The sequence below is a fragment of the Nannobrachium achirus genome, assembly GCF_963921795.1.
Source record: "Nannobrachium achirus genome assembly, chromosome: 17".
Classification (NCBI taxonomy): Eukaryota; Metazoa; Chordata; class Actinopteri; order Myctophiformes; family Myctophidae; genus Nannobrachium; species Nannobrachium achirus.
This window is the reverse complement of record NC_137824.1, coordinates 24,132,252-24,154,407: the sequence shown is the minus strand read 5'-3', so window position 1 is coordinate 24,154,407 and position 22,156 is coordinate 24,132,252. Positions and strand designations below refer to the sequence as shown.

At 41.8% G+C, this 22,156-nt stretch overlaps 2 protein-coding genes across 2 annotated transcripts; one reads left to right on the top strand and one right to left on the bottom strand.

Moving 5' to 3' along the window:
* The first annotated feature begins 472 nt into the window (after window positions 1-472).
* kcnip1a (Kv channel interacting protein 1 a) lies at window positions 473-12,889 on the top strand. Its single transcript, XM_080745497.1, has 8 exons — window positions 473-584; window positions 4,245-4,369; window positions 6,206-6,275; window positions 6,511-6,581; window positions 8,849-8,956; window positions 10,488-10,592; window positions 11,896-11,958; window positions 12,319-12,889. Exons 1-8 carry the CDS (start codon window positions 476-478, stop codon window positions 12,364-12,366), a joined length of 699 nt encoding a protein of 232 aa, XP_080601623.1. The 5' UTR covers window positions 473-475; the 3' UTR covers window positions 12,367-12,889.
* A 3,273-nt stretch (window positions 12,890-16,162) lies between these two features.
* On the bottom strand, window positions 16,163-18,510 carry tlx3a (T cell leukemia homeobox 3a; the record flags this gene model as incomplete). The annotated part of the gene is made up of 3 exons (XM_080745579.1): window positions 16,163-16,346; window positions 16,951-17,188; window positions 18,093-18,510. The coding sequence occupies 3 exons, from the start codon at window positions 18,508-18,510 to the stop codon at window positions 16,163-16,165; spliced, it is 840 nt and encodes a 279-aa protein (XP_080601705.1).
* Window positions 18,511-22,156: the final 3,646 nt, after the last annotated feature.

The following is a 22,156-nucleotide window of genomic DNA, read 5'->3' as shown; positions in this document are numbered from 1 at the left end:
TAACATTCCTGGTGCCAAAGGAGTGAAGGACGGTGTGGCCATGTGGCGACAACAGAGAGGGGGAACAAGGGAGAGAGAGGGGGGTGGGGTGGGGGGGGGGCAAGGTCAGGGGACGAGAGAGGCCCCAGGGGGGTGGAGAGAGAGAAGGATAAAAACAGAGAGAGAGAGGCATTAGTCTAGTCATGAGATGGGAGAAACAGGGAGGAACACCACGCTATGTGGGGAGTTTAATACCAGGCTAAAACAGAGATCAAGTCGTAGCTCCTTAGCCAACGGAGTTTTTATAGTGAGTTTAGTTTACTTTCCTTTTTAAAGATAGGATTTTTCATACCTTGCGTACGTGTTAAAAGGCTTAAGTGTAAAAGTACAAAAGCAAGTTAAAAACTACGACCTATAGGAGAGGACAACTCATAAGGAGAAGATTGATGTACAGTACATAAAGGTTAGGGCCGGTGGAAGAACATACCGGTGAGGGATGGATGCAGAGAGGGAAGGCGATAACAGCCTGCACACCATAGCCATCATCTGTTTATGCTGTGGAGCCCTCAAAATGCTACATATGCTGGGAGTCATCAAAGTAGAGGGTGAGTTGATGGCACTAAAACTAATAGTAGTAACTAGTAGTAAGCCCTGTCATCCAACTATTGCATCCAGTAATAGTTGGTTGTAATGTTTAAAAGGTCGTACTGTGCCTGAAGTTGAATAAAACGTATGGTCTGCAGTATTATGTGTCACTGTGTCGGCCCTGCATGTTTTGTGTACTTTGCCTTGTTGCGTATATTTTTTAGTGTTGGGACATCACTGCTAGCCTAATGCCATGTCTGAACTACAGTATGTGTGTGTTGATTCTGTTAAAATACCTTTTTCTAGGGACGTCTGGTTGGTGCAGGCAGGGGTGTTGCACCAAATTCTGGGCCCTGGGAACTTTAACTATTGAAAAATAGCAGATATACAAGCTGCGAGCTTGTAGATCTGCTATTTTCTTTAAATCGTGAATATTTCAAATCCTTAGGTTTTTTGAAATACCTATGTTTCTATGTCAGTGGGGCACCCAGAACCAACATTTGAGTTACAAAATAATGTTCGTTAAAAAAATACATATTCAAAGATTTGCACACATTTTCACAACTTTTCAAAATAGCAGATCTACAAGCTCGCAAGTGCCGCGCTGTCACCGCTGTGAGCTTGTATATCTGCTATTTTTCAAGAGCTAAAGTATAACATAATTAAGGCCCCTCCACCTTGGGCCCCAGTCCCCCCCCCCCTCCTTGTGACTGGGTGCAGGGGTACTCACCTAGACAGTCTTTGTGTCCTTGACACTAGTGACTCCTGCTGGTTGGTCAGAGAACTGGGGGAGGGTGGTGTCCTGGTGAAAGTCCTTACTGTCAGCTGGAGACATTTTTCGACACCCTCTTCAGGCCTACAGTAGATGACGTTAGCAGCAGAAGGGACCATGTAATTGAGTGAATTGGAGCATATACCGGTATATATCTATTTCAGTATGAATTGCACGCACATGCACACACACACACACTCTCTCTCTCACTCACACACACACACACACACACACACACACACACACACACACACACACACACACACTGATATGATTTGTTAATTAATATGCATCTAAGTCAGTTGTTTTCACTTTTTCATATCAATGTCCATTATTTATTTGGCATTTGAGCCACGGACCACCATTTGATGAGATTTGGCCTCTCAGACCCAAAACGTAGAATATTTTGCTAGCGTTGGATACGATTTTGAATTCCATGCTGTATCGATGTGGTACCATTATTCTCTAATTGTGTATACTGGCTATGCCAGGGGACAAAGGAAGAACATTGCTGAGCACTCCAGGTGCATTTGGTGTTAACTATAATTAATATACTACTTATAATATTATGTACCGTATATTGCAATCAAGCAATTAAGATACAAATTGACCATTCTGTATAGTGTTTATTGAGTCATATTTCACTGATAATGTCCTTATAAGATGCCTTCGATACTTACAGTAGCAGCCATAATGGAGAATGATGCATAATTAGATCATAAGTAACTATGGGGAGATGGTATGACCTTCATTAAAATGTGCACTGTGCAAGGTGCTTTCTCCCTTTAAAAGAGCTGTGGCGGTCATATATTGTAATGAAGGGTCCAAGGCTCTTGAGTTTATATAGTGAGTGAGTTTGAAGTGTGAAGGTGATTATATCTGTGGAGACAAGGCTAGTATGGGCAAGGAGTCGCAAAGGAACCCTTGAGCCTTAGACGGCCCGGTACTGTCATACAATGGAGTCTAAATTAGGCATTAGGACTTAGGAGTAAGGTTTAGTAGCCATATGGCCGTGGTGAATGTGATATACAGTGTTAACAAAGTGGATGCTGCTGCATGACGCATATTTGCACATAACCGTGGGGTGACTTTAAATGTGCATATGTGTATGGCTGCATGCATGACAATGGCACTTGCAAACGTGCATAATATGTGAATGTTTGTCGCACACAAGCCTGTTTCTGCACGTGTGCATCTGTGTGAAGTGGTATTGTTGTGTATGTGTGTATATGAGTTTTTATACCTCAGGGTTGCTGTGATCTGGGTGTGAATTACTTCACCTTGGGCTAGAGGCAGACCTCTCCACCTCCCACTAATGTGACACTGACAAAGACTGAACTGGCTGATGAAATGAAGGGCCTGCAGCTGTGTGTGTGTGTGTGTGTGTGTGTGTGTGTGTGTGTGTGTGTGTGTGTGTGTGTGTGTGTGTGTGTGTGTGTGTGTGTGTGTGTGTGTGTGTGTGCGTGCGTGCGTGTGCGCACGAAACGAGGAAGACGTGGAGGGTAGGTGTGAGCTAGCCTTCATTGTAAGGTCCTGATTATTCATTTCACTCTGAGACTTTGATTACACTTAGATTATGTTCACACAAGTTCATATATGGGTATTCCCCATAATCCCTTTTATGCTCATATATAAAGATCCTTGATGTCATCGATATATATCAATGGCCAGATGGCCAAGACATAGGGATCTCCATGTATGGGCATGAAATATATTGTATGTTGTGATGTCATGGGAACCGCTCTAACAGAATCCCTTTTATACCCATATATGGAGATCCCTGATGTCATCAATATTAAGCCCATATCTAACAGGACTTCATATGGGAATGCCCATATATGGAGGAAGACAGCCCATATCGGTGCGGCTGGTTCAGACAGGGATCTCCATGTATGGGCATAAAACGGATGTACTAAATACAGTACATGGATCTCCATATGTGGGTAACTGGTCCGATATACATCACTGGCCAGGTGGCCAAGAATTGGCGCGACAGGCGAGGTCGCGCGCGTGTGTGTGTGTGTACTGTGTATGTATGTATATATATATATATATATATATATATATATATATATATATATATATCTTTCTTTGGATTATATACGTTTGATTATCTCACTATATCATGTTGAACTTTGTTTTGAAAAGTGCTTTCTAAATAGTATTAATTTTGAATTAAGAGAAATGTACTGTGTTCAGCACAGTATGTTCCTGCAAATGCATAGTGTATGAAAGAACGACGAGGACATGGAGAGAAATGTGTGTGTGTACTTTTCTTTTGTTCCTATAAAGCCCTATTCCCACTGGCGTGTACTGTATGTCACCTGTCCTCAACACACCTCTCTCTCTCTCTCTCTCTCTCTCTCTCTCTCTGTCTCTCTCTCTCGCTCTGTGTGTTTATGTCTTCTTCTCTCACCTCCCCGCTGGCAGGGAAAATAGACTAATGCGCTGTTAATGATGACTGGGTCAGCTAGGGGGAGGGACACGGGGATAACACGGGGATATTGGACCGACCTCTGCCTCTCTTCACCACCATCTCTCTCAGCCTCACCTCACTTCTACCTCTCTATGGAAGGAAGGAATAGAGAAGGGAGTGAGTGTGAGAGATGGGACATAGAAAAGAGAGAAAGCATGAGAGACAAGAGACAGACAGATTTGAGATGAATCGACAATCTGACCGACTAATAAGAATAGAAATAAAGGAATGACTGTTGATCTGTAAACTGATTGGTGTGTGTGTGTGTGTGTGTGTGTGTGTGTGTGTGTGTGTGTGTGTGTGTGTGTGTGTGTGTGTGTGTGTGTGTGTGTGTGTGTGTGTGTGTGTGTGTGTGTGTGTGTGTGTGTGTGTGTGTGTGTGTGTGTGTGTGTGTGTGTGTGTGTGTGTGTGTGTGTGTCTCTCTCCCCACAGACAAGATAGATGATGACTTTGAGATGTCCATGGTGTGTCATCGGCCAGAGGGTCTTGACCAGCTAGAGGCTCAAACCAACTTCAGCAAGAGGGAGCTGCAGGTGTTGTACCGGGGCTTCAAGAACGTGAGCCATCTCTGTTCAATACAATAGTTCAGGGGTCTTCAATGTTTTCAGGCCAGCCAGGGACCCCTTAGCTGAGAGAAAGAGATGAAGCAGGGACCCCCACAACCTTTTCATAGATTCCATATAGTTTCATTGTTTGACAGCACAATCGTCAGTGTATTTTGGATTCATGTTAATGTGTGTTTTCGGATATTTAACCACTTGAACCGTCAATACTTAATACACGTGATCTTTCACTCTGTACTTAGTCTTCTCTTTTTCCCCTCTAGTCCAAACCTCTTTGCCGAAAATAGCCGATCTACAAGCTCACAACGCCTCTTGTGAGCTTGTAGATCTGCTATTTTTGGCTAAAGTTCTCTGAATATGGGTTAAAGTGGTTAATGTAAAATAGGGGGGGGGGGGGGGGGGGATAGGTTTCTATCACACAAAGATTTGGAGGACCCCCTGTAGTAACTCTGAGGACCCCCTGTTGAAGACCCTTTCTATAGTTCATGACATTAATTGTCGCTGTCTCACTCGTTTGGCTAAAAGCATCCAAGTTACAGGCAACCCAAACTCCCCATCTCTCTCCCCATTTCCTTTCAGTCTACTGTCTACAGTCCTATAAAAAAAGGCATAAAAAAAAGGCATAGAAAACAAATCTAAAAATAATAATAATGTTACAGGCAACCAAGGTACAGAACAGCTTTGGTCAAACACGATAGGCAAAGTTACAGGCAAACACATTACAGCATTATTCAGCTGGTTGGCATAATAACAAACTAGACCAATCTCAGGGCAATCATCCCTCCACACTATGGGATGTAAGTCCCCTGTAATCATTCCTCCAGGCTATTCACCTGTTTCCGTGAGAATTTACTGTAGCATTATCTGTGGGACACTTCCGGTTAAGAGCAGACATACAAGCTCACGTCGTGTCGCAGATGCAACCGTTGTGAGCTTGTAGATCATTCTTGGCTGCGATGCCGGAAACTGCTGCACACCTTCTGCGCAATGCACGACGTGACATGGGAAAGTTGTGGATAGGATTGTGGTGATTGAAACGTCCATAAGCGCTATATACGAGACTGTCTGAGAGAGAAACAGCACTCCATGAGGGAGAACGCACAGTTGAAGCACTCAGACAACACACTTAACTCATTTCTAGCCGAAATACTGTATATAGAGTAACGCCGGTTCTCCTACCCAATAGCCTGGCGGAAGGTCCTGGCACGATCGGCCTCGCCGATTCATCATCATCACGGATCCACGTGCACAAAATAGTAATCCCATAACATGGAGGCCGACGGGGAATCTCATCTTTAATGTCCATTTTCTCCAAACAACACTTTTAAAGCCAAGGATGGCATTAGATTCTCGCTACAAAAACATAACAACAAAGGCATCGATCGGCCATTTTAGAAACCACATGGTGTGACGACCGCTCCCGTTGTATGACGTCATGACGTCAACCCGGAAGTATTTACGCAATGGACTTCTGGCCTTCAAAATAAGACAATGGAGCGTAGTGGAGCCCTGCGAGCGGCACGCTACACATTTAACCCGTTCATGTCTGGAGCACTAAATGGGTTATTAATAAGGAACAGATAATTATTATTTTCAATATTTCAGCATATGACAGAAAAATGTTGCTCTTGCATTGATAAACATCTGTTTAAGTCATATAATGCTCAGCCAAATACTGGGCTTTTGACCCAGTCCTCTTCTCATTGTGATCTTTCTCTCTCTCTCTCTCTCTCTCTCTCTCTCTCTCTCTCTCTCTCTCTCTCTCTCTCTCTCTCTCTCTCTCTGTCTCTGACTCTCTCTCTCTCCCCCTCCCTCCTCCTCCCTCTCTAGGAATGTCCAAGTGGTGTTGTGAATGAAGAAACATTCAAGCAGATATACTCCCAGTTCTTCCCACATGGAGGTACGCTGTGTGCTTATTGATTTTGGGGAAGTTACTTTCAAAATGTAATTCATAAAATATTTATTGTTTGAAATAAATAGTGATTTGTTACGTTATAATATTGCTTTCTGTGGCAAGTAATGTATTACTTTTATCTTATCTTACTGTGTTACGTTAATGCTTCAGTACACACAGGTACTCTTGTGTGTAATGGTGTATTTTAATCCTCATGTCCTGTTTGCTCTCTTGCTTGCAGATGCCAGCACATATGCACACTACCTGTTCAATTCCTTTGACACGGCGCAAAGTGGCTCCATCAAGTTTGAGGTCGGCAGAACACAGTCCTTCTGAAGTCTAAAAAAAGTATCCTCTGGAACGTTTTGTCATATGGTTAGCAAAGGCTTTCCAAAAAATAACCTCCAAATGGAAAATGCATTTAGTATTGAAGGTGGCTTTTTCACAAAGTACCTACAGAAGCCGAAGACCAGCTGCATTGTTCAGCCTTTGACCTACAGTAACTACAATGTTCTCGTTCTGTCCCAGAGCCATCATCCTATCTCTCCTCTAAAGTACCATGCATAGTAGTACATAAACAACGCGGGGATACATAACGAACGGAGACGGAGAGTACTTTGATCCGGTCTCTCCGTAGCTCTGGACGTAATTGTCTCTGTCCGTAACGTTACGGACAACACTCAACCTAACGGATTAAAACCGATAAAAACGTACGTACACATGAAGTACCCGTGGCGAACTTTTGTCAACCGTGGGGGCAGTAGAGGGAGAAATGTTTCGTCTTTTTTTCTGGTATCCATTTCGTAGTAGGAGGAAGTAAAAAATAAATAAATCACAAAGTAACGCTGAACAGTGAACAAGCCGACGCAGACCTGTTGCCACTTGTACAACTGCAGTGCACACAGCAGCAGCGGAGGCAGAACGCAGAAGCAGCAAAGTGCCAGTGTCAGATCATGATACCATTTTAAATGATTATGATTGGTTTTAAAAGTTGTTCTACTTTATCCAAATAATAATATTAATAATAGGCTTAATAACAGCATTTTCAGACGGCGACGGCGTGCAGGGACATCAACTATGGAGTGAAAATAGAGTACGATGCCATTGAAAGAACGCACAGCACGGCTGTAGGCTATTTACTTAATGCATGTAATCGCCGATGCCTATCAACATGTTTGCTCATTGGGAAGATGCATTTGGGTGCCATCTATTGGATACAGTATGTAATTGAACCGTATATAACACAGAGAACAGACGGAACTATGCATGTCGACGCAATTACCGTAAGTTCCTCCTCAACCCCAAACGTACACAAAATCATCCATCCGTAACTATAAATGGCCCTTAACCCTTTGATTCACAAGATTGGTCAAAAGTGACCTGCAGATTTTATTTTCTGTATCTTTGACATGCATTAATTGAATCACTCAGTATTACAAGTATTCCTCAATTAATTAGTTTTTCATCATCACAAATCCTTCATTTATTCTAACCTTACCCCTCTTTATGATGCAAATGAATCAAAAAATGACCTGTATTAATTTAATTTGTGTTATTTAATGCAGGGGGTGTTTCTTTGTTCTATCCTTTGAAATATGTTTATTTAATCATTTACTGTAATATTCCAATTTAAATTCGAACGTTTTTCTTATTGTATATGAACACAAGAAATTGTTTTTGTATTACATCAAGTTTACACTCATGGGTCAAAATTTGCCACATGATGTAATGTTGGGCATCAGCGACCACTTTGGACACAAATAACATGGCAGCAAACGTCTTTCCCTTCCCTTCGGAAGGTAAAGCACATGCAGCCCAGAGGTTTCTCCCACCCTGCAAGGGGGATCTGCACCTATGACAGCTCCACCCAGGCCCACGCCCAAGGCTTCAGCACCAACGCGGCGGCCTTCCTATTATGCTCGTCGTGGCGTAGCCATCGTGGCTTCCGTTGTCAATGATGACCGGATATACTTCCATTGCCACCACTCTGCTCTATGCATGTATATTAACCAACACTAACAGTTCAGTATCAGTATTAACAGTTATCGGTGATGCAGTATAATTTGTTATGTGTGACCAAGTGACAAATAAACATATTTGGAATTCAAGAATTATTTTAACATTATTTTGTCTTGGGGGGTGCCCGCTGGCCTAGTGGTCCAGGCGCATGCCACATGGGCTTTGACAGCTTGTTGTAGGTTCACGTCCTGATCCCAATGACCTTTGCTGCATGTCTCTCCCCTTCTCTCTCTCTCCCTCTATCCTGTCTATCTTCACTTGAACTATCAACAAAGGCAAAAAGAAACATTATTTTGTTTTAAATCACACTTACAGTACATGTGTAATTTTGACCCATGTGTGTGAACTTAGCAATAAGAAAACTAGTTTTGTTCATAAATAAAAACAAGATTTCTAATGAATACTTGGAAATTCATAAATTATGAAATTAAATTATTTCAAAAGATATAGGCAAGAAACACTCAGCCATGAATGAAATAACAGTAAATGATTATATAATGTTTTGACCTACTGTATTGTGTATTAGAAGGGCTTTGCATCCTGTTCCTCTCTCTCTGCAGGACTTTGTAACAGCTCTTTCCATCCTACTGAGGGGCACCGTTAGAGAGAAGCTCCAGTGGACTTTCAATCTCTATGACATCAACAAAGACGGATACATCAACAAAGAGGTTGTGTTTTCCATTTGCCTGTCCACCAATGCCGAAGTGTGTTTTGTTAGCATGTTGTTCACTCCGATCTTTTCTTCAGCTATTGTTTCTACTATTTCTACTAAAATCTTTGAACAAATTGTCTTCACTGTTTACGTTAGAAGTCATCATAGAGGTGTGTGTAGTTAAGCAAAAGCACCCTCTGGTGGACAAAGTTGTGAACAGATTCATATGCATACAGCAGGGGTGCCCACACTTTTTTGATTTGAGAGCTACTTTTAAAATGAGCACCTCAACATGATCTACCCACCCAAACCAATGTACCTGAGGGGGCTTTGGAACAGCGGCACTGATGTTACGACAAGCGCACATGAAATGGGGGGGAAAAGTCTTCATCACATTCTGTATGGAAGTGGTAGGTTTTGCAGGTTCTTTGTAATGCTACTGACGCTAGAAAACAAAACATTGCTTTGAGGGGTTTGCCTACTTTAGAAGCCATGGAGGGAGCTGACAGGCCCTTTTTGATGTCAATCAATCAATCACCTTAATTGACAGATGTCAAAAATAGGAGTCTTGTTATTTTTGTTCATTTTTGTCTTTATATTTTAATTATAGTTTGTTTAGGGTCATGTCATGTGATCTACCTGCATAGCTTTTGTGATCTACTGGTAGATCACAATCTACCTTTTGGGCACCCCTGGCATACAGTATGGCTGGACAACGGCCAGCCTCATTACAATATTTGTATTATCCTCGCCAGGCCGGACATTAAGTGGGCAGAGCCCAATTCTTACAAGAAATGCCATACATCATGAACGCACCATCCAATCATACCCAAATTTGAATCGCATGTTGAGGGGCCTCTATAATGCACCTCCAAAACCGCTTTAATATTTGCCCATAGAGGCCGTCAAAAACACCAACAGTTGCACCGTTGAACAAACTATCCCTCACAGCTTCCTCGTGTTGCATCCCATGACTGAGACAGCCCTGGGTACAGTGGGTAGCCAGCCAACCTGGCCTGACTCTGAGAAGTGCACTTTTCTAGTCTTGTTCTGTGCTTTGAGGCGGCTCAACTATTAACTCATTAACTGCCAAAAACGTGAATCCCTTAAAAATCCCGTTGTACCACCCTGCCACGCCCGTGAATCCCGTAAATAATTTTTTTTTTTTTTTTTTTTTTTTTTTTTCAATTTTTTTTTTTTGGACCCCAAAAACGTTAGTAGGCATGATAGCGATCGCGAAATTGCTTGTTTAACCCCCATACAACCCCCATACAACTCAGGTAGCAGACCTCCAAGCTCACAACAGTGTAAAACATAATGGCTGCTATCTCATGAATGCCTGAACGGATTTCCATTCGGATTTTTTTGTTTGAAAGCTGTGAGCAATGTGGACACACGTGGTGCATTATCTAGGCATGGGTGTGCATGATCCGTGCACTATGAATTACATGGAAGTCTATGGAGACGAATGGCAGTTAAAGAGTACGAAGGTATTGTTAAATGGCAGCATATGAGTTAATATGTCTGTGTCTATGTGTGATTTGCAGGAAATGACAGACATTGTCAGAGCAATATACGACATGATGGGGAAGTACACCTACCCTGTTCTGAAGACAGACGCACCCAAACACCATGTGGATGCCTTCTTCCAGGTACAAACGCTTAAAATAATGTATTTTCTGTCAAACAGCAGCTCAGGACACCAACATTGATAATAAATTATACAAAGTAAGGATGCTTGTCACATATCTGTGTCACTGAGAGATTGGGTGTACTCTACATGTGGAACAGCTAACAAAAAGATGTATTAACATTTACATGGAGGGTTTAAGATAAAGATAAAGATTGATCCCCAGATGGAATTTCAGGCATCACAGTAGCAACAGGAGTAAGAATGAAACACAGGAGAGGTACAGATAAGAACTAAAGATAAATTCAAGTATAGCTGTTGCCTAACAATGGATGGGGCCAGGCAATTTGAGGACTGAACCTGCAGAATAGTCAGTTGGCAGTGCCTGGTATCGAACACAGAACACTGAGAATAGCACACACCATGCTAGTTACTGTTTACGGGAATCTTTTGCAGATTTGTATCTAGTAAATTGAAATACAGTCATGAGCTTCTTGCCAAGTGAGAAACTGTAGATATGGTAGCTTTACACATTGTAGCATTCTAATTATGGGTGGCCATGCGGGAGCACCTGGTGCACCGGGCACCTGCAGAGGTCTGTAGTATGTGACCTGGAGCTCAGGGCACCTGGGCCGGGCAGAGGCCTCGGAGGGGGCCTGCGGGGACCACCGGAGGCCTGGGGCCACGAAAAAAGCATGTTTTTTCCCCCCGACTGGCTATTATTACCATGGGGCAATCACACCCAGTGTGAAGTGAGCATTTATTTATTTAGGGTCATGAGCGGCAAACTAAATCAAGAGTGTGAATGCAATGATTGATAGCATGTTATTTAAACAGATGCTAGGTTCATTTTTTACCTGGTGTCCTATCATTTAAATGTACAGATTTGTATTTTATTTTATATTATTTAGACTCATACTAGCTTCTTCCTGTGATCCTAGTTTCCCGAGGCACTACATTGTCTCTTTGCATTCTATGTATGTGATTACCTTGCTTATTGTAAGTCGTCCTGGATGAGAGCCTAAATACCTAAAATTGTAAAGACATCAAGCCAGGGATCGAACCATGGAGGGACCTACTGGTTCACAGACACTTTACTGCCACCCTAATGTGAATATGAGTGAGAGTAGTCCATGTAATAAAAATGAAGCAAATCTTTATTGGAAACAGCATCGAATGAAGAATAGCTGCCTGGCCCCTAATAAAAGGAACTAATGAAAGGGCAATATCTGGCCATCACTCCCATGAAATTAGTTTCTTAGTTCCTTTATAGTTCCTCATTGCGTGACTAATACCGCTTCAACATTCTGCATTGCTTTCCACAGAAAATGGATAAAAACAGGGATGGAGTGGTCACTCTTGATGAATTCATCCTTTCCTGCCAAGAGGTACTCTGTCTGTCTGTTTAACTGTCTCTCTCTCTCTCTCTCTCTATCTCTCTCTCCCTTTTCTTTACCTCTTTCTCTCTCTCCATTAGCCTCCTCTTCTGACCATATAATCTCAGAAACATCTTTGTGCTGCACTCTTTGCTTGCTAAAGCCCACTATTGCTATATTTTATATCACATGACAGATGGCCTCTTGTTATCCCTCCATGAGGCCATACCACTGGAGCAAGCACATCGTCCTCATTTTATGGGCTTTTAGCATCCCCAGGTGGCGAGCTGGGTTATGACTGAGTTGAGTTTTGATGTCAGACGCCTTTTTTCTTTTCTACCTGACCCCCCCACCCCTTCTCAATTCACACAGGATGAAAATATCATGAAGTCTCTACAGCTGTTTGAAAACGTCATCTAAACAATGAAGAGGCTACAGCCCAGCGGAGCAAGTGAAAGTACGGAGCAAGCTAAGATGAGTGGAAAAGAGTGAGGGGAGGGGAAGCTTGAACCGCAGGGAAAACAGGATGAGTTCAATTTGTGACTGAATGCAGACACTGGACATTTTTTGTATAGTTGTATTCTCAACAGGTTGTCACAACTGTGTGGAGGTGTCTTGCTACATCAATACCATGAAACCATCATTACACTCGGTTATATGCCTGATTTATACTTTGTTGCACGATGGTGTTGCGTGCCAAAAATAGCCGATCTACAAGCTCACAACGCGTCACAGATGCACTGGGCCGTGAGCTTGCAGAGCCGTTATTTTCAGAGGCCAATGAAGCATAAATTAGGCATTTAGGTGGGATTTGTGGTCCAAACTCAATCCCCAAGTTTCCCCTGACCTTGATGATGACCTTCCTGTGATCTTGTAGCCTTTTCACGTCTGACCCTGCTGCCCTCCATCTCGCTCCGTCGCTGCTGTTGACGTTGTTATAGTTACCGTCTTCTTGGACAGTGTATCACTACACGTCATTGTTTAAATACTGGTCCTGAACTCGTCTCACACTTTGTCAAGTGCTTTTGCGAAATCAGTGATGTTAAGCAGTCCAGGTCAGTGTGGTAACCTATATGGAAATGCTCTTCACAACATCAAACGGGATTATTGTATATATGGAATTTATAAATGAATCCTACTCTTCGATGCATTTTCTTCTAATTGTGAATTTCCTTGTCAAATATAATTGTATAAAGCACAGAAGACATCTGCCTGCAATATGTGCAGTATTATATACAAAACTCGGTGTCCAGAAGTTAACCTGAGTACCAAATTAATTTGGGAAGCTGGGTCCAGAGGGCGCATCTTAAAAATAAAAAAAACGAGCAAACTCATTTGTTTTCTGTAAAACTATATGCTCAGGCTTCAGCCGATAAAGGTGTGAACAACTGAATTTGACCTCAGTCTTTAAGTCTTGTGATCGCTTGCAACAGCCCTACTGAAGGCTAATTCATTCTGTCGAATGGGCAGTGTGACAAAGTAGCCTCAACTCCTGCTGTGTGTGTTCCAGTGGTGTGGGTCAGTGTCGTACTTGTAGATACTTTATCGTCATGTTTGTGGCTTAATTCTTGGAAGTTGTACATCTTTTTGCGTGTCCATTTATCTGTCTGTCTTCCAGTCTGTCGGCGTGTTCATTTATCAGTCTGTCTGCTTTCCTGCATCTACTCGTCATCTCTCTGCCAGAGAATTTAGGCCACTGGTTCCCAAACTGTGGGCCGGGACCCATGTTTGCGTCGCAGTTTCCTATATTATTTCAAAATGTAAACAAAAAAAATCTACTTTTCATCAATAATACATTTAAAAAATATAATTACATTATTTCATATTTTCATTCCGAAAAAAATAAAATTAAATAATTTCCGTAATACATAATGAATAAAAAACAGTAAAGAAGCTAACAAAAATGGTGAACAGGCTCACAACGTGTCGCCCCGCGGTGTGAGCTTCTAGATCTGCTATTTTCACTAGTTTGGGTCCCGGGCAAGCGTCGAATTTCTCATTGGGTCTTTCTTCAGCTAAATATTTGGGAACCATGGATTTTGAGAATCACTGTCTTTTGTGAGTGTGTGTGTGTGTGCATGTACAGTACTGGTGCACTAGCTGTTGTTTTAGATTTCTGTTTGTCATTTCTGTATGACAATTAAAATGTAATTCATGTTTGTTTCATCTTCTTGTGGAAAGTGCATGACACCTATCTTACACCCAGCATCATGGATGACCAGGCAACAATCCAGCTTTTAGAAGCATACTCCTGAACTGGGGGATGAAGACCAGCACTTCTAACAGAGAGAGAGGGAGGTTAACTGGCACATTCAGGTCTGTAAAAAAAAAAAAAGAATATTGATTCTCAATAACTCGCCTTACACTGTGAGTGAGGGAGAGGAAGGGGACGAAAACAGAACGGAATAGCAAAACGGAAGCAAGAATATAGCAAAGATGTGAAAAAAGGGAAGAAGCGATGAAAGATTAATGACCTTGTCACTGATTCTGGAGGATTGGAAGCCATGTTTCACATGAAAGCCATTGCTAAGAGGATTGAGCAACAACAAAAACAGATCGATAGCTAATTATTTACCGTCATGATGCCCTCTCACTGTGCTATAATACTATTGTAGAATTATTCTTTTTTGGGGGATGAACGTCTCCAATGCACTCATACACACAGACTGACTGACTGACAGACAGACAGATCAACTGACAAGCAAAGTGAATGAAATAATGTGTGTATTGAAATATTGTATAAAATCATTATATTTAACAATAAACTTTTCAAAAAAAGATGGCCTCATCCTTTTTGTTGAGTAGCCTTTTTTTGAGTGTGATATAATTATTGTGTGTGTGTGTGTGTGTGTGTGTGTGTGTATGTGTGTGTGTGTGTGTGTGTGTGTGTGTGTGTGTGTGTGTGTGTGTGTGTGTGTGTGTGTGTGAGTGTGAGAGAGAGTGTGTGTGTGTGTGTGTGTGTGTGTGTGTGTGTGTGTGAGATAATTATGGACTTTATAGTGCATTATAAACAGCACAGGCAAAAGGTTCATCACAAGAATGTTGTATTGCAGAAGTACAAAAAAAACGTACATTTTATAGAATGAGGGCCTACATTTCAATGATCATGGCCCATAAAGGAAGCATGATAATGTGCAAAAGAAAAGGTAAAATAAACCAACCTAAATGAACATGCATTTCAACCCTTTCTCTCTTTTCTGCTATTCTGTCTTCCTCCTTATTATAGCTTATTTAAAATTGTACAAATGTTCCTTTTGTTTCTACTTGAGTTCAGTGCACCTTATCTGTAGCCTATATTGCATATATACATAGGGTCTGCGTTGGTGCATTTAGACTTTTCCCACATAGTGTTGCATTTTTAGATTGTTGTACAAAGACAAAGTCTTGAGTTAAACTAAGCACATGTCTCACAAATCCAGGGAGGATATAGCCGGTAATTGCATTTGTCCATTAAAGTTTTAGATGCAGGGAGTGTCCATCATTTATATGCTCTTCGACATTGGTTGCATCACCTTCACATACAACATAGGCTAACTGGTTCACCAGTGGAGAATAAACTGCGTATTGCAGCAATATTTTTCCTCAAATAGACAGAAAATGTACAGGCGACGATCACAGCACAACAATAACATTGTCATTTGGAGTAGCCTACTACAACAGACTCATTTTGCAAACGTTTTAGGATCTGAAAAGTCTCTCGGGTGGTTCAATCAGTCTCATTTGCAATATCCTATTATGAGTTGCTATATTTCAAAATCCGTGTAGCCTAAACGAGTCGGGCGCCACTCACCATCTTCCACATTTTCTCAAGTGAAAATCCAATTTCTCAACCCTTGACTTGAGTTCCTCAAAGTTTGTCATGTGTTTGTCGAATCTCGATCGTCCACTGGGTTTTAAAAGATGTCCACGAGGAAACAGAAAACGGTCCTCTATATTATGTCTAATTAAACGTATGTTAACCACTTAAATCCTCCAATAGCCTTCTAGTGAAACGGACCTGAGTTCATGGCTCTGTACTTGGTCTGCTCGTTTCCTTCTAAATCTCTTCCCAGGAATTGGAAATAGCCAATCAAGGTCTTGCATGTAGATCGGATATTTCTGGCATATGTTCTCCTCAGATTAGGGGGCGTTTTGTTGGGGCTTCAAAGTGGTTAATAGATTAAACAGTTGTACATCTTCTGCGTTCAGGTGACAGAATGAATGAATGAATGAGGGCCTACTCCCTCTCCTCCACCCATGGCTGGAGGTTCTGCAGGGCGTAGAGGGAGGAGTTATGGGCGCACAGCGGGTCCGAGCCCGCTGATTCGCTCAGGGACTTCTGGAGGGCGGAGTGCTGCAGCTGAAGGATGAGCCGATTGGCTTGTTGACGCTCCGCCTCTCTCTCCTCGGCTGTCTGTCTCCTGAGGGAGTGAAGAAAAGTGTCAGGTTTGTTATTTGTTTGTTTGTTAGATTTTAATGGTAATAGGAAACAAAACTGAGTGCAATGACAAGTCTATTCGTTAAACTGTGTATATGGAAAATAAGTGGCATGTGTTTATATTATCGAAAAGAAAAGGAAATAATTGTATTATGGGGCGAGAGGTGGGGTAGACATGAAATTGACAGAACAGACATTTTACACTTTATAATGTATTTTGCTTTTTTATGAATTTAATTGATAAAGGACTAGATATAGTTATTATATAGGTAGGCCTAATATATAATATAGTTTGGTATTTTAAATGACCTGCTTAGCCTTAGTCAGCCTAAATTCAGCTAACTGGCAGTTCTTATGTGTTGCAGTTGAAATACCCATTAATATTATATCTCATCATTATTATTATTATTATTAGACTATTATTATTATAAATGAGTAATTAATTCTAATTGTCATGAGGGTGGAGTCGATTTACAGGAAATTACAGTCACCAATGGGTGGAAGTTTGCTTTCGGACGTGAAAAGGAAACTATATATATTTTTTAGATTTGTTCAGCCGGCTATAAGCTTTCACTCTTTCAGTTTACCTCCATTTGGTCCTGCGATTCTGGAACCACGTTTTGACCTGTGCATCTGTCATCTTCAAGCTCTTGGCCAAGGCCGCCCGCTCGGCACTGGCCAGGTACTTCTGCCTGTGGAACCTCTTCTCCAGCTCGCAGATCTGCACCCGGGAGAAGGACGTGCGGGGCTTTTTCCGTTTGGGCGGCGTTCGATTCTGGTAGGGATGACCTATCCGCCGGGTGACCGCGAATGGCACCAGAGCTGCTGCAGGAATAAAAGGTAATGTATGAAATGGTGAGTGAGATATATAATATACAACCCACCTCAGAACATATGATTCACTAAAGCATGCTAATTTAATGGCATCCATCACCGATATTCGGCAATAAGCCATTTGTATAGCAAATTGTCTCAATGCTTCACTTATGTGGCCATAGAGCAAAAAGCCCCTTTATTTATTGTTTATTGCAAAAATATGAGTTGCCTGCAGGCATCATCTCATGCCCATATGTGTCTATATGAGTTTGTTTTCCCCATATGGCTACTGTGTAATGACAGGCCTGTTTGTTTGCCTTTTCTGTTTTATAACTATAAACTGTTGGCATATAGGATGATTTATAATTTAGCATAGCCTATACCTCAATATAAAACATGGCATATGGTTACTGGAATACATCATGATATTAGTTTAATACTAAAGTTGTAGCATGTTTATTTAATTCTTTTTTGAAATATTGATTGATTGAATACTTTTAGAAGTTTGCATATAAGGTACAGGACAGCACAGTTCACTGATACAAGGTCAACTAAAAGGATAAAGATCAAAAGAAAGCTTTTATGCTTGTTTAAATTGGGGTACCCTCAATTCACACAAACAATAAACACAATACATTGCGTATAGCCTTGGGCTATTTATTTCCATTTAAATATAGAGCTTAAAGTTATTGAGAGAGAAGATTATTGTCAAGACACAAAGTTGCAGAAATAAGTTAATAATGGTCTCATAATGGATAATGAGCTATAGCTGTAAATACATTTTACTTACACTAAAATTTACCCTGTTGCATTCCCTATATGTTTCAAACTTTATATTATATTATATTATGTAGCCTATCTACCCTAATATTATTAGGGTAGATAAACTTGTAAATAGAACAGGTTGGCCTACCCGATATTCTGTCCTTGGCGAACCTGTTCCCTATCCAGGGAAAGCACAGCCCCCCGAAGCTGGGCACAGCGCTCTGGACGGGGGCTGGAGGCCCCGTGGTCGCCATGGGTCTGTGGGCCGGGACTCGGATCACTCCTCGGCTACCGAGACCCCTGTTCTCCCCGTATGCACCCGACGCCTCTACGGGAGGCACTATGCCGGAGAGGGAGATGGACAGCGCGGTGTAAGACGGCGCGCTGTGATCCGCGGCAGTGTAGTAGCCGTCCCCGTTGTTTAGATCCAACCCGCCTTGTCTGCCAGCGGTCCGCCCGTTGTCCTGGTCCGTACCGGCCGCTAGGATCTGGTCGATGCCAAAGCTGATGGGCTCGTGGTGGACCGGTTTGGGTGGAGGGCTCGGTGCGCTGGGTGCTTGCTCCATCCTCCCGCCACTCACTCACTCACTCACTCACAACAAGGGGGTTTACAGAAAGCTGTTGGAGAGAGAGGGTGCATGCAATCCCGTCAGATTGTTCCAAAAGTGAACGCTGGATGTGTCTCCATTGCTTTTTCCAACAGTCTGTTTAAGAATTCCGTTTCCTTGGCGTCTAAAAAGCCCCCATTCAAATGGTCTCTCCTCTTCTTCTGTAGTCGCTTTGGTGAAAGTTTGATGAGCGTTTGGAGAGATGTGACGCTCTGTTCTCCTCTCAGCGCATCAAAACCTCCGTCTCCCCCCCTCCCTCCTAATGTCACTGTCCTCCTGCATCGCTCTCGACTGTTCATTGGCTGGCACGTGAATGACTGATTGAATGTTAATGGAGGTATGTTTTGGCACAATAACTCAGATTTCCCATCACCACTTTTCAGCCTGCACGGAAATTACGCATCATTTCACCGTCTGTGTTGAGCTTCTTTGGCTAGTCCGTTTTTACGACAAGCATAGCCTTTACAGCCACATTAGCTGAACATGGTCTTCCAAAATTGAAAGAATGTTTATATGGAATAAACATTTATACTTATATTTAGGCCTAGCCTAGCTTATAAAGGTCCATGCTTTATGCATGGCTCAGACAGTATATCCATATACTTTGACAATGTATCACAAGGATGTAGGCTGGTCTATTTTGTATTTATTTAACCTTGCAACCAGGAACGTTGAATGGGATTGTGATGTAATGTTATAGGCCTAAATATGAATTTTAAGTTGTTGAGGAAGAAAGGTGCACAGTTCTGTACTGCTGCTAAATTGTTGCGTAATTACGCAATTAATAACCTACACTATATATCACAGCAATACGGTTAAAATAGCAATGAATAAATACAATAATGCATATACATTTATTTAAATATATATACACGACAATAAATATTATTTATAAACAAATAGCCGACATATTAGCCTATAGCTTATAAACAACAATGAATAATATATAGTTCATTATAGGCCTTAGCCGCCACTGCCACCAGCACCTATATTGAACTTGGTTATATGGCCTTATTTGTTCTTGGTCTCCAGCACCACCACATTAAATGACCTGACAAGTGCAGGCCACGGGCTACTGCAGATAAAGTGTCCGGACTCTGAGAGCTCCTAAACGGTCAGACTCAATGTAGCCACCGCCCAAAGTGGTCGACTAATCGCATTTCCACACTAACTTGTCTCAAGGCGATAGATAACTGTATAACGGCCTTGAAACTTAAAAGTGGCTTTTTATGTGGCTATAATTGGCAAAATAATGTCATGGCTATAGACGACTACTTTGAGGCATATGTTTTGTTTTCTGTTTATGGTGTGAATTATTTAAATAATAGTAGGCTAATAATAATAAAAAACAATAAATATTAGTATAGCTGGGACATCAGCTATATAGGTCTATATATATATATATATATATATATATATATATATATATATATATATATATATATATATATGAGAGACACTTCGCAGCAATATAGGCTTATGAAGCAATATGAGACGCGGGTCAGGGCCCGAGGTGTTTGTTTGGCAGAGCATGTGGACAGACTGACTGCTGGCTACTTCACCCTGCCATATGTGAGCACACCGGTGGCTTTTGATGGGGGAGAATTGGTCTGTTAGAGCTGTCATCTTTGCAGACATTTTCATGTTTTGCGTTTGAACGAGGTGGAATCTATTAAAAAATAACACCGTCGAATTAATATGTCACTTTGTATTAACTTGGAGTGCGTTTCGGTATAATAGGACGACTCATTTTATAACTCCGTAACACACTCATATAGCTTTTGGTGTTGGGTAGCCTATAAGTTAATAGTAACACTTCCATCTGCCCTCACTCCATTATGGCGTGAAAGGCAGTCCCCCGAGCACTTTTTTACGAGCAGACGGTGACCCACTGATTCAAGGTAGTGGGTGTTTGTAAACTGATGTAATCCAATGATTATAAGACATTAAGTGATTATTATGACACACTATATCCTGGCCTGACCTACCGAGACATTACCGTCAGACAAGTTGTGGCCACCCACATATCCAATTTATTGATAGCAGTTCTGTATGAATTTTGAGGACAGTGTCGTCGGGCCTTTTCATTGTTTCTTATATGTCCCAAAGAGAAATAAATTGCCACCAAGAGCCCACTAAAACCATAGATGATGCGACTGTCACGGATCTATGATAGATCCGTGACAATGATCCTGAAGGATGAGGAAAAAAGGTACCCCAATTTAAACAAGCCTAAGCTTTGGTCCTTATCCTTTTAGTTGACCTTGTATCAGTGAACTGCACTGTCCTGTTACTCCTGTACTTTTGCCTATATGCAAACTTCTTAAAAAAAAGTATTCAACCAATCAATCAATCAATCAATCAATCAAGGGTTCGTTCAGGTATACCGTATATAGGCCTATAGGCCAAACAATTTTAATATTGGCACATTATATAGGCTGGAAAGCAATGGGCAATTAAGATGACGACTGACGAGCATCAATCCTCGTTTTTTTCACAGGCAATATTAAGCTGACAACCCTTATTCAAAAGTCCAAAAGAAACGACAACAAAAGACTGAAAGAGTGCGATTTGTTTGAGAAATTACCACTTGATCTGCATAATCGGGGTCTGGGCTCCGTGGCGCGGTACCCGGGGGCTGCGTTTTTATTGCGCGCGTCTCCACCGTTATCAATTTCAGCAGCGCGGCTGACTTTTTAAAAGGGGGGACGAGGCCGCGGCTCCCTCTGAATAATGAATGACACGCTTTTATATTGTCGCTAAAGTGCCCGTGATGTTACAATATGAAAAGGCAGCGGTAAGTAATAGTGCATTTAAAGGGGATGTAGTGTATTATTATGATGTAAAAGAGAGGCAGAGAGAGGGGCAGAGAAAGGGAGATGAGTTGGAGAGCACATAGCCGAGAGAGATTGTTTTATTACAATAAGAGCGACGCGCTAGGAGATGAGTTTGCCTCGCAGCGAAATAGGCCAGTTAATGAAACTTTACCGAGGCTAACGATTTCCCCTCCCGCGCTCTAAAACCGCCCTTATGAAATATTTAAACGATTTAATATAGGTAGTATTAAGCTGAAAGACATTGGCACCAGCCATCTGACAACATTTACAAGGCTGTAGATTTTTAAGTTGTATAAATAAAGGTTTATGGGCTGGCTTTCTTTTCTTCAACTCAGAATACGACAAGAGTCCTGCACTAAATCACATTCACACTGAGTGGAATGCACTGCTTTGTTTTCGCTCGTGGCCCTTGATTTAATTTGGACTTATCTTCATTCGGCCGATGCATTTCACGCAGACACGGTATTTAAGCTTATCGTATCAATATATGCCTCTCTTGTCTAGAAGTGGAGAGCGATAGCCCCAGCCTGGTCCCAGTGTGGGAGTATAGTGTTTCATATTGACATGCTCAGTGGGATTGTTGGAGGAGAAGAGAGGAATGGGATCTCCCATCAGAGACCCAGTCAGGACCATCATCTATGGGCTGTCACTGATGTTCAGTCCCTGCATGGGACCCCCGCTCTAGAATGCAGCTGCACTGCACTGGAAAGAATTAATTCACAGCAGAGGATGATATATCCGATAAATAGTCATTTAAATGTGATCTT